The 14,391-nt window shown below is 38.0% G+C and overlaps 1 protein-coding gene across 1 annotated transcript; it reads right to left on the bottom strand.

Moving 5' to 3' along the window:
- Window positions 1–11: 11 nt before the first annotated feature.
- Window positions 12–5,573, bottom strand: ifi44g (interferon induced protein 44g). Its single transcript, XM_084723262.1, has 8 exons — window positions 5,521–5,573; window positions 5,377–5,384; window positions 4,665–4,710; window positions 4,387–4,582; window positions 3,821–3,973; window positions 3,135–3,306; window positions 2,390–2,490; window positions 12–519 (listed from the first exon to the last, which is right to left on the bottom strand). The coding sequence occupies exons 1-8, from the start codon at window positions 5,556–5,558 to the stop codon at window positions 328–330; spliced, it is 906 nt and encodes a 301-aa protein (XP_084579388.1). The 5' UTR covers window positions 5,559–5,573; the 3' UTR covers window positions 12–327.
- Between the last annotated feature and the right edge of the window lie 8,818 nt (window positions 5,574–14,391).

Below are 14,391 nucleotides of genomic sequence, written 5' to 3' on the forward strand. Positions count from 1 at the left end.
ACTAAAAGAAAAGAGAAATTAAGCAACAAAAAGCAGGTTTTCTAAAAGAAATGCTATAAGCCACTGCAGAGAAAATCGATTCATACAAATGGTTTGCATGAAGCCCAACACCATTGATACAAAGCACAGATCACTTTTACAAATAAAATGTGTCAAAAATCTGAATTCTGAATTATTCTGAATTATACAGTTTTGTCCTTTAGAATTTAAACTGTACTTTAGATTTGATATCGCCACTAAGCGCTTTAAAATTACTTAATTGAAGCTGGTCTTAAACTGTTGACACTGTATGATAAATGATTATTTCAGTGTCTATCTTTGGTCACGTCACAGTTCCAGAGGCCTTTGTCTTTGCTGTGTATTGTCCTGGAAGTACAGCTCAGCATACTGCAGGATGTGGTCGACAGCATTAAGCAGAAGCACGTCAGTTTTCACATCCAGGTCCAACTCTGAGGAGTAGTTCTTCACTGGGACGATGTAGGAGGTGGACATACCCAGCAGAGCGCCAGCTTTACCCATCTGCAAACACATGTCAAGATTTTCACGCTATCAGCATGCAGCTGGTTGAGAAAATTACAACAATGACACGTGAGAATGGTCATGCTCCAACAATCATTTATACAGTTAAAGGTACAGTTAAGGATATTCTCACCTCTCACAGACAGAAGCTCTTACATTAGAGTGGTGATATGGCTTATAAATAATATCACAATAGTTTGCGGTAATGCTATAATATATAATATGTATCCTGATTTACAGATTTTATCTATAGCACACAGTGAATTCTCTAATAGTGATGATCTTGTAGAATATGATGCTTATGTGTAGAATAAACAACCCAATAGTATATAAAGAGAGGCTGGGCAATATGGACAGAATCAATATCACAATATGTTTCACCAAAAGCCTCTACTGATATTTCCCACCATATTATATGAATGACTATTGGTGCTTTCAAAAAATATTAACACAGCAAGAGACTTAAATTTTTCAGGTATTCAAGATTTTCATAGTCCTGATCCCCTTCTGGCAGACACCCAGGGAATCTAGGGGCACTCTTCATGAACTAAAGGCTTGTCTGTTTTGCAGTTTGTTGAAGTTTGAAACCACTGTTAGAGCAGCGTAACTGCACACGTTCTTCCCAACTTCCTACACAATGGGCCTCATGCAACAACATTTTCGTATTCCTGTGTTAAATTTCTCTTACCTTTTTTCGTACGAAGGGCTCGTGCAAACACGCCGCGTCAGATTCAACAAACGCTTGTAACTTCAGAAAACCGTGTAAATGATCCACCTGTGCGTATTTGAGTGCACGTGCATGAGACTTGTATATTAGCATAATTTTACGCCCCAATAATACCAAATCTGGCTGCGCCTCCCACTCCATATGTCAACAGGGGTTCATTCATGAAAATGGCATCAAAGAGAAAAAAGAAGAACTTAACAAGTTTGGAGTTTGACGTCCCGCTTTCAGAGATCCATAAAGGAAAATCTGTCATTTTAACAGGGTCAGCAGTGAAATTAAAAGACCGGCTAAAGCAAAGAAACGGGAAAAGCAAACGCTGTTAATGCCATGTTACCTGAGGCTCAACTTGTCGCTGAATAAAAGAGGACATCTTGATATGAAAATTACTTCAGAGAAAAAAACATGACTTGCCAAAGCCACAGTAAGGGGTGATCGATGACTGCATCAAGAGGAGAGTGTTAAGGAGAAGTTTTCATCAAGGAGACAGAGGACAGTATAAGTGAGGATGTTCGCCTGAACAGAGACGTCATAAACCTGCATGTGTAGATATACGACCAGTACACCTGACAGCCGGAAAAAATAAATCACTGAATGAATGATGATAAGTAAATTTACAATTATATTATCATTTGAAATGTGGTCAAGCAAGATAATGTTGACATAATTATGAAGTAATTTACTTTTTAAACTCAAAATGTCTTCAAACTTATAAAATATACAGTCATTAATGAAAAACCTCAGTTTGGATAACAGCAGACTGACTGCACATGACTCTACGACAGGTCTGGACCTCACAGAAACTGTGTTTGTATCTGAAAGAAAATTCAAAATACAAGAAAACTGGTGAACGCCACAAGTTCTCTTAAATCACTCGTACGCACTGCTTAAGAACGAATCTGTTCGCATGAGCGGTTCTTGCATGAGGTCCATTGTTTTCAAAAGTTACATTCCATAAAAAGGAAAGGTTAAAGTAGAAAACTGTACAGGCCACCAAAACAACAGCAGCTTTTTCACTACAGATTCATGTATAAAGCATGACAATATTAGTGTCTGTATCATACACTACACTCATGTTACTTCTCTCTTTTACAGATAATTTAGAGGAAATCTCTCTGTGTTTGATTATGGATGATGTCAACCCACCGTTTCCTGAATGGCACGGCTCTTGTACACCTGGCTGACGTCTTTGGATGTTTGCATACAAATCTGGTCTATGTGGGTCAGAAGAGCCACCTGGTGAACACCTAACGGACAGAAAAAATACTGTCATTAAGGTTTTCATTAAAACAGCATTTCATTGTTCTAGAACAGTGTTTCCCAATCCTGGTCCTCAGGGCCCACTGTCCTGCATGTTTTAGATGTTTCCCTGCTCCAACACACCTGATTCAAATGATCAGGTTGTTATCAGGCTTCTGCAGAGGCTTGATGACGAGCTGATCATGTGAATCAGGTGTGTTGGAGCAGGACAGTGGGCCCTGAGGACCAGGATTGGGAAACACTGTTCTAGAGGAACAAAAAACTGACAGTTAAGATTTCAACAGTGCTTTCATTCAGTAGATCACAAGTCCTGCTGTGGCTCTTCGCCACAGCATAATGTAACAGAAATCAACAGATGTCAGCAAAATGTTAATGCAATACAGGATAAATGTCAAAACAAAACAAAATTACGGTAAAAACTGGCTCTCCAACTTTGTTTTCAAAAGAAGTCAAAGCCACTAATTCGAACAATAAAAATGGCACCGATGTGGCAGAAAGAATATGGGGAAAAATATTAAAGAGTGACCGCAATGAAGTCAGTTTACACAAAAAGAAATAATGATTGAAATTTAACATCAGTCTATTTGTGAAAGTATCTTCTTGTTCTACTGCCTGTTTGTCTTTTTCTTACCCAGGTCACTGATGTGCTCTCGGAGCTGCTGGAAGGTGGTGCTGAGGCTTTTAGAGTAGATAGGGATTTTAGTGGCGTTCACCACGAAGACCACGCAGTGGATCTTGTCTTTGAGGCCTGGTTTCCTCACATAGCCCACAGTCTCAGGGGTCACTGGCTGATGTGGACTAAACTGAGAGAGAAATGAGGAGATTAAGTTTTCAAGAAGCAGAGGCTGATGGGAATGTCATTAGTTTCAGAAGTATTTTGTCACAAGCCATAGTACTGATGACGTTGCCACCCTCGCTGGTCAGAACCAGAAATACCAGTCGGTCAAATTTTGTATTAACTTTTTATTGATGTACAATCCCAAAAACAGGCAGGCAGCCCGTCTCTCTCCCTGCATTAATGGCTAGATGTTGTAATCCAGTTAGATGGAAAGCATACAGTGGTACTTGGACAGAGCATCTCATTAAGACCAGTGCAGTTTGGCACTTACTGTGATCTAAAAAATGAAAATAAGGTGGTATGTAGACCGTGTCAAAATAAACTAGCATATAACCACTTGACTGGAGCAATGTGTAACCACATTCAGCGCAGGGATGTGGACGTTAACTTGCAAAGAGAGCAGGCTGCTGGTGCTAGTACTAACTGACATCGCTACCTTTAGAGCTAAACCACAATACAACAATACTGATCCTGCTTACCTTGTGTCCCTCAGGTACGTGACCTTTGATGATGGACAGGACGTCATGAAGGGTAAGCCCCGTCATTTCTCCATCACCCAGACCCATAACATCACACAGCACCAGCCTGCTGGGATCCTCTTTATTCTGACTTCGGATGTTGAAGGACTGCAGCTGACACAAACAAAAAAAAAGTTAATGGGATGCATGCCTGAAGCATGGAAACTACCCACTTGCTGATTGGAGGGTTGCGCCCACACTGTCTTATGATGTACAAACTTGAAACAATCTTGCTTTTATGTGGCTTTTTGGCTACATTCACACTGCAAGCTTGTGTACTCTTTTTTGACTTTTAACTCAATTTAGATTTTTTTTTGTTTCACAATATTTCTTAAAATGCTGCAATAAAAAAAGACTTCACATCAATGTTATTACAGTTAACTAAATCTAAGAAATATTCTAGTTTCTGTTAAATCATACAGGTCTGATTTTTCCAAGAATGGCTCAGATACCCTCCTGAATCTAATTAGGATTCACTGCCCTCAGTAATTCAATAACTTAGTTACATGTTGCTGCTCCACTTGTACCTTCTTGGTGAAGCTGGTCGAGGAGGAGCCCACCATGGCCCGGTTGGTGACTCTTCCATTAAACACAGACTGGACTGAACTGATGAAGCTGGACTTCCCAGAACTGACAGGGCCGAGGAGGAGAACCCGAGCCTGAGTCACCTCCTCACAGCTCGGTCTGTAGGAGCTGATGGTCTTCAGCAGACTTGTCTTTTTCCTTGATTAGAATTTGAAACACTCACTGGTCAGAAAAATGTAATGAGTAGAATAAATGAATTGAATGTCACATATTTACTCACTCTTCTGTCCACTCCACGTCTCTCCATTGAGAGTCCAGTATAGCTGCTGAAGAGAGTTTAAGAGTTGATGAGGATTATTTAAATATCACCTCGTCAAAAAAGTGACTGTTAAAGGTTTTTTTCAACCTGGGGCTTGTTTCTGAAAGCAAGCTTAACAAACTCTGAGCCTAATCCTGATCTCTAGACTGAGCCTGAAATGAGAAAACTCTGAGTTTTTGGTTCCAGAACAGCTGATCAGAATTTGTTCGATCCATTCTGAGTATGTTAACTCTGAGCCAAGTGCGTGCATGAAAGTCATCATCAATGGAGATCCGATACTTTGATTCATCATGGCAACAGGTCAATTTTAATCCAGCAGAGGTAGAAATATGAATGTGTGCTGATGTGGACCAACATTTGTTAAAAAACAGGATTGGAGAAAGGTGACGAGCAGTGAACACTATCATATTTTATTCAGCATACTCCAATAATTCATCATTTACCAGATGTGTATTTCTTTGATGACAAACAAACTATAATAGGAATGCTCTGTCAGTGCGATCAATCACTGTATGACAAATGATTGATCAGTGTCTTATACAAATTAAATGATGACTACAGTGATGTGCGGTAAAAGTTCCTGAGAGCTCACAGTGTTATAAAGAAGGATGATGTATGGATTTTATTCTGAGCTGAGGATGAATCCCCAATGTGACAGACGGCTGTTACAAACTTGAACCTCTGCAAATTAATGCGTCTCGATACATGGCAGATTCAATTTGATGAATTGTGTGGAAAGAGAAGGCTGTTTTCCTTTTGTGTTGTGTAGCTGCTTGGAAAACTGGAACACAGCATCCAAACAACGGAGAAAAACTACAGTATGATGGTAAGGCAGTGCCTCTTTTTGTAGTACATATTAAGTAGCAGTGCAGGACTGTGACAGTTTTCTTGTTGTGGAACTGTTTGGTAGCTTACCTGCGAATGAATGCAAAGGTTTTTTCTCCGTTTTCTTTGTTGAACTGACGGCTGTAACTTCACCAATAGCATCTGTGGCAGCTGCTGCTGTGCTGGCAACAGGTAGGGCTAAAGGAACTGGATCTTTGATGCCACCAAAATTAAAGCCAACCCCTCTACCAAAGAGGCTGATGAGGAAAACAATTAAGAAATACATTTAAAAAAAAAAAACATGGCAAGAAGCAAAACAACTAATTTTAGCATTCAACTTCTTCCCTTCTGAAAAAGTGCAGCTGCAGTGCTGACCAGTGTCTGCACTTTAAAACATGTGGTGTGGCCAGAAAATGTGATACTGAGCATCAGCATCCATATGATAATTTCTTTATCTACATGTACATGTTCACATTTTCCCCTCTTACCTACTTGGTCACCCCAAGTACCATCCCATTATCTTTGAGTATATATAAATGGCTGTCCAGTGAGAAGCTGGATCTTAGATTGAACCAGCTGTTTTAAGATTGTTTTTAAATATTATTTTATTATATTATTATTTTTAAATATACAATATGTTTTCTTTCTTTACATGTAGCTGCTTGGGCGAGAGCCTGTGTAACCGCTTCAGGCGTGTGCACGCAGATCAGGTCTGAGAGGCTACAGTTGACACACGAGCAGTATGGAGACATTTTGCTGTGTTCTTTTTTTACATTTTAAAACTGGTCACCATTCACTTCAATTGTACTGTATTTGGCTGCGATGTTGTTTTCCGCTGAAGCTCCAGGACTGTTTTGTGAACTGGAGATCTTCACCCATCTTCACATCAGCACAAGGGTGAGTAGATATTGAGTGAAATTTAATTTTTGGGTGAACTATCGCTTTAAATGACGCCACACTTCTACCAGCAATGCTGCATTTTTAACCATAATCAAGAACAATATGTCAAAGAAGCTTTTGTAGGTCTTTACTTTTCCATTTGTAAGTTCAAATCAAGTGTTTTCAAAACTCCAATTAAAGTGCTGTCAGATAAACGTGTATGCACACAGCTAAAATTTTATATCCATCACAAATATTACTCTTTTGATGTTTATCCAAACCCAAATACATTTTAATAACAGATGAGTTTTTCCTTCTAGCTCCAATAATAAATCCAAATACTATGAAAAACAGGTAAATAAAAATGCACCCTTTTGATATAGTTGTATATGACATGTGAGTGACAGATGACAAGAAGTGTCCATCAAATATTAACTGGTACCAAAAAACAAAGCAAATGCATTAAATATTTTAAGAAACAACAGAGAAATGAAGAAACAGAGAATACATCTTGAGCTAGTCCTGCAGGGAATTGTATCACATACTATTTATCACACTTTGATGAATCATAACCTTTTAAAAACATGACCCTCCTTTCATCCTCTTTTCACCATGTTAACCAAACAAGACAGGTGCCGTCTCATTCCTTTATATTCAAGAGAAGGCATACATCTCTATGTTTGATATATCCAACATTCAGCAACTCGCTCCTAAACTATCTAGATGAATGAAGCGGACAAACAGAAAAATATTTATTTTTGATTTTGGGGTTGAACTCTATCATAGCACTGCAGTCAAAAATCAAAAGACATACAGCCTGTAAAGCAGACATTTACTATGAAACTGTAAAAAACAGTATTATTAAAAAAACAAAACAAAAAAACAATAGTAAAACAAACACAGTTACTGTAATGATTAACCAATGACTAACGTGCAACTTTTAATATTGGTTATCTTAGATGACAAATGAGATCTTATGTTAGCTCAGGTAAGCAAACAGTTTGATTTTCAGAGCTTTGCTGCTTCCTTTTTTTGTACTCTGAAAAATGGATGCATGACATTATTTTCAGCCAAAACAGTAACTTTTAATTATTTCCTTCTTGTAGTCGACACTGATAAGATAACTGATAATTTCAGGTTTTTCATTATAAAAAGATGTTCACATTATCTGTAGGGCTGCAACAAACCATAATTTTCATTGTGGATTAATCTGTTGATCATTTCAGTAGACTCATTAAATAACTGACCCAGTTCTGTGTTACTTTTGCTTCTCAGATAAATATTCTTCAGTCTGGCTGCAGTCACTTCAATAAAATTTACAAAGCTGCGCGTCGTCGCACACAGTGGTGACACTCCTAAAAAACTTATCAAAAGTTATCACATTCTTGAAACTGAACTTTCTACCTGTGTCATTTGCACGATTCGAGAGGAAATATTAAAGTTACCTGGGCTTTTCTCCAAGATCTTTCTGCATTATGACTTCTGCGCGCAGACGTGGCGAACAACAACAACAACTGCCGGACTACAGAGGGACTCACGGTAAATAAAACCGAGGCGGAGCCCTTTCTGAGGAAAAGAAACTGAAACCTAAACTGTCGGACAGAGGAAAGATGTAAAAGAGAAAATTCACAGGGCTAACTACGGGTGGGAGGAACGAAGGAGGAGCTTCATTTGGAGGTAATATTTACAGCTGTGAATGAACATGTGTGGTGGGAAGGATGTCCGCAATAACTTTATATATAAAACATCTCGAGAAAGAACATGGAGAAGAAGAGGAGGAGGAGGAGGAGGAGGAGGGACAGAGCTGACTGACCATCTCTGTCAGAAAGGCTCAGGCAGGTGTATCCAGGTAGTTATATAGAAGTTAAATTCATATTTTAGTCAAATCGGATCTTTAGCATTCATTAATGTTACATTTTCAAACTGTAACCATAGACTCTGGAGGAAAAACCAATCCAGAACCATGTAACAAGCAGGATAATTATAGTAAGGTTACTATTGCTAAAAACAAACAAACAAACAAAAAAACAACAACAACAAAAAACATTTTTTTGTCACATAAACACATCAGATTCCAGCTCACTGTACATTATCCTTCTTACATACCCCGACAACAACAACAAAAAGTAAATATTTGGCTAAAGACAATTTGCAAAGACTGGAGATCTTGCAGGCGCACTGTTTACAGGACTACAACTAGATTATTTTACTTTTATTTTTGGCAAGATGTCTGTACATTTATTTCCTAGTAATTAAATGAATGAATTTTCACTCTTCTATCTGTTATTATCTATTATGTTGGCTGCAGTGAGGGATCAGCAGCTATATAAAAGGTAGACATATAATAACCAAATAATTACAAACTCACTAGAAGGGCAGTGTATTTCGAGGTAAAAAGTAAGTTAAAAACTCTACAAAAGGAGGGACAAGATCAAATGAACTAATTACATAATTAGAACAAACTGTAATAAGTTCATATACAAAGAAAGTTTCAGAAAGTTACCACAATAACTGAACTGCCTGTCACACAAACGCTGACTGACTTCACGCTGTGAGGGAGAGGAAGCTGTCATTGAACATCACTATTTGCATGAGCCAAGACTTGAGATAATATCAAACAGGTTTGATTTTATTTTTATTTTATTTCTTTTTTTAATCTTACTTTAATTGTGTATGAATTACACATACGTCTGTCAATTTAAAAGATCTTTTCACAGATTAAGAAAGTCACCATTTGTTGTGGTAGAAGTATCAGACTGTGAAGATACATTCTTAGAAAAACTACACAACCAAGGCTCACATAAGTGCTTAAGCTTTAGCTTTATTAGCTGCTGAAGCTACAATGCCTGTGTATTTTAGTACCAGGATGTAATTATGCAAGCAGTGGATCATACTTGTTCTTTCTCTTAATGTTTCTACTCATCATTTCCACTAGAGGGAGCTCTGGTCTTGTGTTTGAAGCTGTAGATGCTCACCTGCTAGCTGACAGCAGAGGTCAACCTGTGGCCGCCCTTCAGTCTTTTTCCTCCACAGGGAGACCCCTTAACCTGATATCCAAAACTTCCTCCTACAGTCCAGGAAAATGTGCCCTGTGTCATCACTCAGTAGCTTTTAATAACTGAATGTTTTGAATCTGAATTGATGATGGTGATTGCTATTCCTTGGATGAGAAACTCGCTTTGTGTGTTCATCTGTGTTAATGTGTGTTTGTTTCTTTGGCTTGAGAGAGTTAGTTTTTCATGTTAGATGTCTATATGGAAAACCCTTAATCTGAACTGACTAACAGTAGTATTTACGTTTATGGTTACACTTGCTTGAATTGAGCTCTATTATTGTGTATTATTCTTTACCTTGATGTTTTAATAGTGCAAAAAAAAAAAAAAAACAGTTTACAAGAAGAGGTCAGCCTGCAGACCTCTGCCAGACAACAGATGGTGAAGCACCTACTGCAATGCCACCACTACTGCCTGATACAACCAGCAGAGATCTGTAAAGTTCCACCAACATTAACACGAACTACACATACGTTGTCCTGAGCTGAAAGAAGATCTCAAACTGCAGCAGTTGTTGATCACTTACCTTCTTTGTGGCTGATATTGCAGTCGCAGTTTACATCCCTGCCTGTCCAGACTTATATGATGCATGTTGTGAAGACTTTGAAGGAATTTAATATGGAACTTACCACCAAAGAATTTAATGAAAGGTATTTAGTGTAATTTTTGTAAAACATAAGTTCTCACTATATTGAAGTGTGATGCCAGTGAATAATTTCCAGTGAGAAACATGCCGTCTTCACTTAAAGACCGTGTTCACTGAGGGGGACGGAGGACTGACAGAGAGCTGAACATTATGATCACCTCATCATTTTATCCTATTTGATATTTGTGTGAAATTTTGGCGCAATTAGCGTATGAATTCTTGAGTTATGACCACAAATGTGTTCACCATGACCTTGACGTTTGACCACCAAAATCTAATCAGTTCATGTTTGACTCCTGGTGGACTTTTGAGTATGAAGAAATTCCCTCAAGGCATTCTCGAGATATCACGTTCACAATGGGATGACCTGGAAACACAGTGCCTGTGGCCGGAGCTGTCACTGGCACGGAACCATAGGAAAAGATTTTCAAGGTTTTTCCAAAACTGTGAATTATAGAGGTCCTTCAGGCTGATCGGTCTAGTAGTATTTGAGACGAGCTGCAGAGAAACTGCAGGTCTGTTGATCACTCACACACACACACACACACACATGCAAGCGATCGCATGATCCCTCCCAGCCTTTTGATAAATATTACAGACTGAAAGTATTTATGCATTGGGTTTAACTGGTTTTGCAGTTGTTGTTTGGCATTTGAGCTCCGTTTCAGAATCCAACCATAAAAAAACACTAATTGAACAACAAACAAACAAAACTGCAATTACGTTTTACAGCATTAAAATGGTCAAATTTTATCATTTAATATTTTACTAGACTCCAATATTTCCTGAACAGGATCCATGATTTTTCAAGTCTGTCTTGAGACAACAGTAGGTCCTGTTCTAATGTTTTCCAAAATAAGTGATGGAGGACAAAATCCACTGCCCTCATTCTACAATAATTCAAAAGTTTGTAAAGTTTATAAAGTTAAGTTATAATATGTGTTATATAATAACACAAACAAATGAAAATCACAAAATTCAACATTTAAGATACTGAAACTTTTGATTCTATGTACTGTTTCTTATTTAAATGAATCTAACTGTTGGTCTGAAGCTCTTGTTACGTTGTTCAGCTCCTTATGTGAATGAAAGGAAATGGAGCTTAGCAAAAGTTCACTCAGGGAGACTACTTCCATATTTATACACACAGTATTCCCATGTTGTCAGCTCAGTTAGCAGACTTTGGGTGTTCCTGTTACTCACTTCAATTAGTCTGGTTTCCCTGCGTTCTCTGTTAATTGATCGGCTTGTTGACATTAATAGTTGTCTTTTTGCAGCTGCTTATGGACGTGCCTCACCTGCTACTCCACCTGTGGTGTTCATCAAAGTAGCCTCTGATTCTGATTGGCTTCCAGGATCAGGTCTTCACTTTACAGATTTTTACAACCACCACTCGAGACTCCATTGAGGAAAACAGTTAGGCCGACTACTATACTACTAATACTATACTATTATTTTAATTATCATTAACAAATACAATCATATCAATAATAATAATAGGGCTTAATGATTTAAAAAAATATATATCTAATTGTGATCATTTGGATTAATATTGTGATTTTTTTTATCAGTATTAGAGGGATGATATTTTTTACATTATTATAATTTTCATTATAACAACAATTATGTTTTCTTAAGTCTGTATAACATGATGTGTAGGCCAGGCCATCTCTGCAGCACAACATTATTTAAAGCTACAAGTGACTTAACAATTGTGTTGATGTCGGAGGCCCTTGTGGACAAAAGCGGTAGTGCTTCCACTATAACGTTCAGAAAATATAACATCAAAAATAAAATTATCTAAATAATAATCTCCTCCAGTGTACCCCTCACTGTAACTCTGGGAAAATGAAAACACAGACGATAAGAATATCTATATAAAACTGTGGTTCTGGAATCACGACGTGGGACTCTCGAGGGGTGGGGGGATAGAGTGAAACTAAATTAAATGGATATGATTTATGTAGGGGGAAATAAACAAATAAGATTTCGCTGATGTTATTATGCCGAGTTCAACAAGCAATAAAGAAGCAATCAAGCAATATAAACAAGAGGAAATATAAAATAGAAACAGTATATACAATATAAACACACTCAACAGTAGAATTTACACCATTGCACATAGGGAATACATATTGATACTCCATATTGGAAAGATGATACACTTGACTGACATATTGATATTGTCCATGGAACTTAAAATTCACCTGAGTGAAATATTGTGTGATTGTGTGTGTGTGTGTGGGGGGGGGGGTTAAGTGACTCTCCTCACGTTCCTCTCCTGCAGTTGGAGGTTACGATAGTCTAGCAGAGAGGAGCGTGCTTACTCAGCAAACCCCCTCAAAGTTAAATAGACATTAAAATGTTAGTTGTCTGTCATTCAGCCCGGCTTTATCAAGGCTGTTTTGGCTAGCAGCCTGCAAATGGTCGGACATAATAACAGCCCACAACAAGGCACAGCTATCTTTATGACCTTGTGGCAGAGCCAAACTTTTCTGTGTCAGCCAAATATTTTTTTTACTCTGGAACCCCGTGTAGAAAGACTGGGATGGTTCAGCGGGGTTCAGCTGTTGTTTGGATGGAGACGATGACAGGTAGGTTAGGAGGGCCAAAACTGATCGGGAAACTGAACTCAAAAAGAAAATTGGCATACATGATGTTCCCAACAGAAATGTGCAACATTCGGGAAGTCTGACACATCAGATGATGTTATAACTGGAACTAAATGAGGACAACAACCAAAAATACAACCTGCTGCAGCTTTGAGGTCAAAACTGGGTGTCATTAAAAGTGAGTGTAACTGTTGATGGTTTAACAGCAAACACTATTTATAGATTGTTATCTGTGGTTTGATTCCCACAAACCAAAACACAGTAACGTCATGATTGTCCTGTAACCAGAAAACAGGTGTTATGTGTTTATAAATATGTCTAACGTACGCTTCAATAACATGTATGTATCAGGGCCTTAGCCAAGCTTTTTGAAATACTGACATCATGAGTCTACTATATGACTGTGAAGGATAAGAAATGTTTTTTGTGGCCTGGTTTGGATAAAAAATGGGTTTAGCAGTAGACTTCAGGTTGTTCTATGTGAGGTACAGACTTGAGTCACAGACTTTAGCCACGACGGGAAATGGACTTTAACACCAGTGACTCAAGACTTCACTTGGACTTGAGCCTTTTGACTGGAAAATACTTGATACTTTCCCACAAGTAATTTAAAAGGTGAGCCATGGATCAGTTCATTTCCTGTAACAACTAATGTTAATGTTATTAATCGCCAGCAACTTGACACTTAAATTAACCAAATCCACTTTGTTTGAGCCAATCCTACTACATCTAATCATGTACAGGAGAGAATTATGAAGAACTAATGTTTCGTTACTGAGCACCATTTGGAAAAAATAATAGCAATGATAATTTCGTTTGTACACAAAAACTATGTGATCGACAGCAAAAAAATGAATTAAAGTGTACAGATGGAGAAGCAACAACTTTTAACTTTGTTGGACATTTGAAGTTGCACTAACAGTAAGTTGAGGCTCTGTGGTTAAAATCACATTACATTTGGTGAAAAGCACATGACTTGTTTAGGCCTTGAAACCGAAAGTTTAGGATTTGGGACTTGTTAGTCTTTTTTTGGGACTTGAGTGTGTATGGGTCACAAACATACACACACTCAGTATAAAGGTGTTTTGTGATACTAGCACGGGATATATATACTTCCGTTTTTTGGATTGTCATATGATGTCAACATTTAGATCTTTCCACTATAAACTGATGTAGAAAAAGCACAAATGCATAAAAATGACCAAAGTGCGAGAAGTGTTTGATGCTCAAAATGTACGTGGGGAGGAGCGCTGCTTATCATGTGTTCCATCCAATGATGAAACCAATGCTCTTTTCTTAAAATTAAGACCTACTCTATAAACCCTGTTCGATTTGACTCTCATCCAAAGATTAGTTTTTCATTTAAGCATATATTTTAGCACTTAACACTGAAGTGTGATGTAATGGCTATGGTGTGTTGTCTTTAAACTGTGGATTTTTCTTCATGTGCCAGTTGCCGCAAGTAGGCGGTAACAGAGAGAAAAATTTACTGTGAGCATTGCCGATTCTGACTTTGATTTCAATTATCGAATGTGAAAGCTCATTCCGCTCGATTTACGATTCAATATTGAAATTGTGACACCCCTAATCACTTCCCTGCCTCCCTCCCCGGCAGTGCTTAATTTGTTTTATGGCAGAATCAGCATGAAGGCAGCTATTGATATCGTCAAAAG

Source organism: Lutjanus erythropterus, chromosome 7, assembly GCF_056507025.1.
Source record: "Lutjanus erythropterus isolate fLutEry1 chromosome 7, fLutEry1.hap2, whole genome shotgun sequence".
NCBI lineage: Eukaryota > Metazoa > Chordata > Actinopteri > Lutjaniformes > Lutjanidae > Lutjanus > Lutjanus erythropterus.

Coding starts and splice junctions, on each gene's coding strand:
- ifi44g (XM_084723262.1), bottom strand. CDS start 5,558: ATGTACTACAAAAAGAGGCACTGCCTTACCATCATACT. Junction 3,974..4,386: donor CGACCAGCTTCACCAAGAAG/GTACAAGTGGAG, acceptor TGTTTGTGTCAG/CTGCAGTCCTTCAACATCCG. Junction 2,491..3,134: donor AGAGCACATCAGTGACCTGG/GTAAGAAAAAGA, acceptor TCTGTCCGTTAG/GTGTTCACCAGGTGGCTCTT.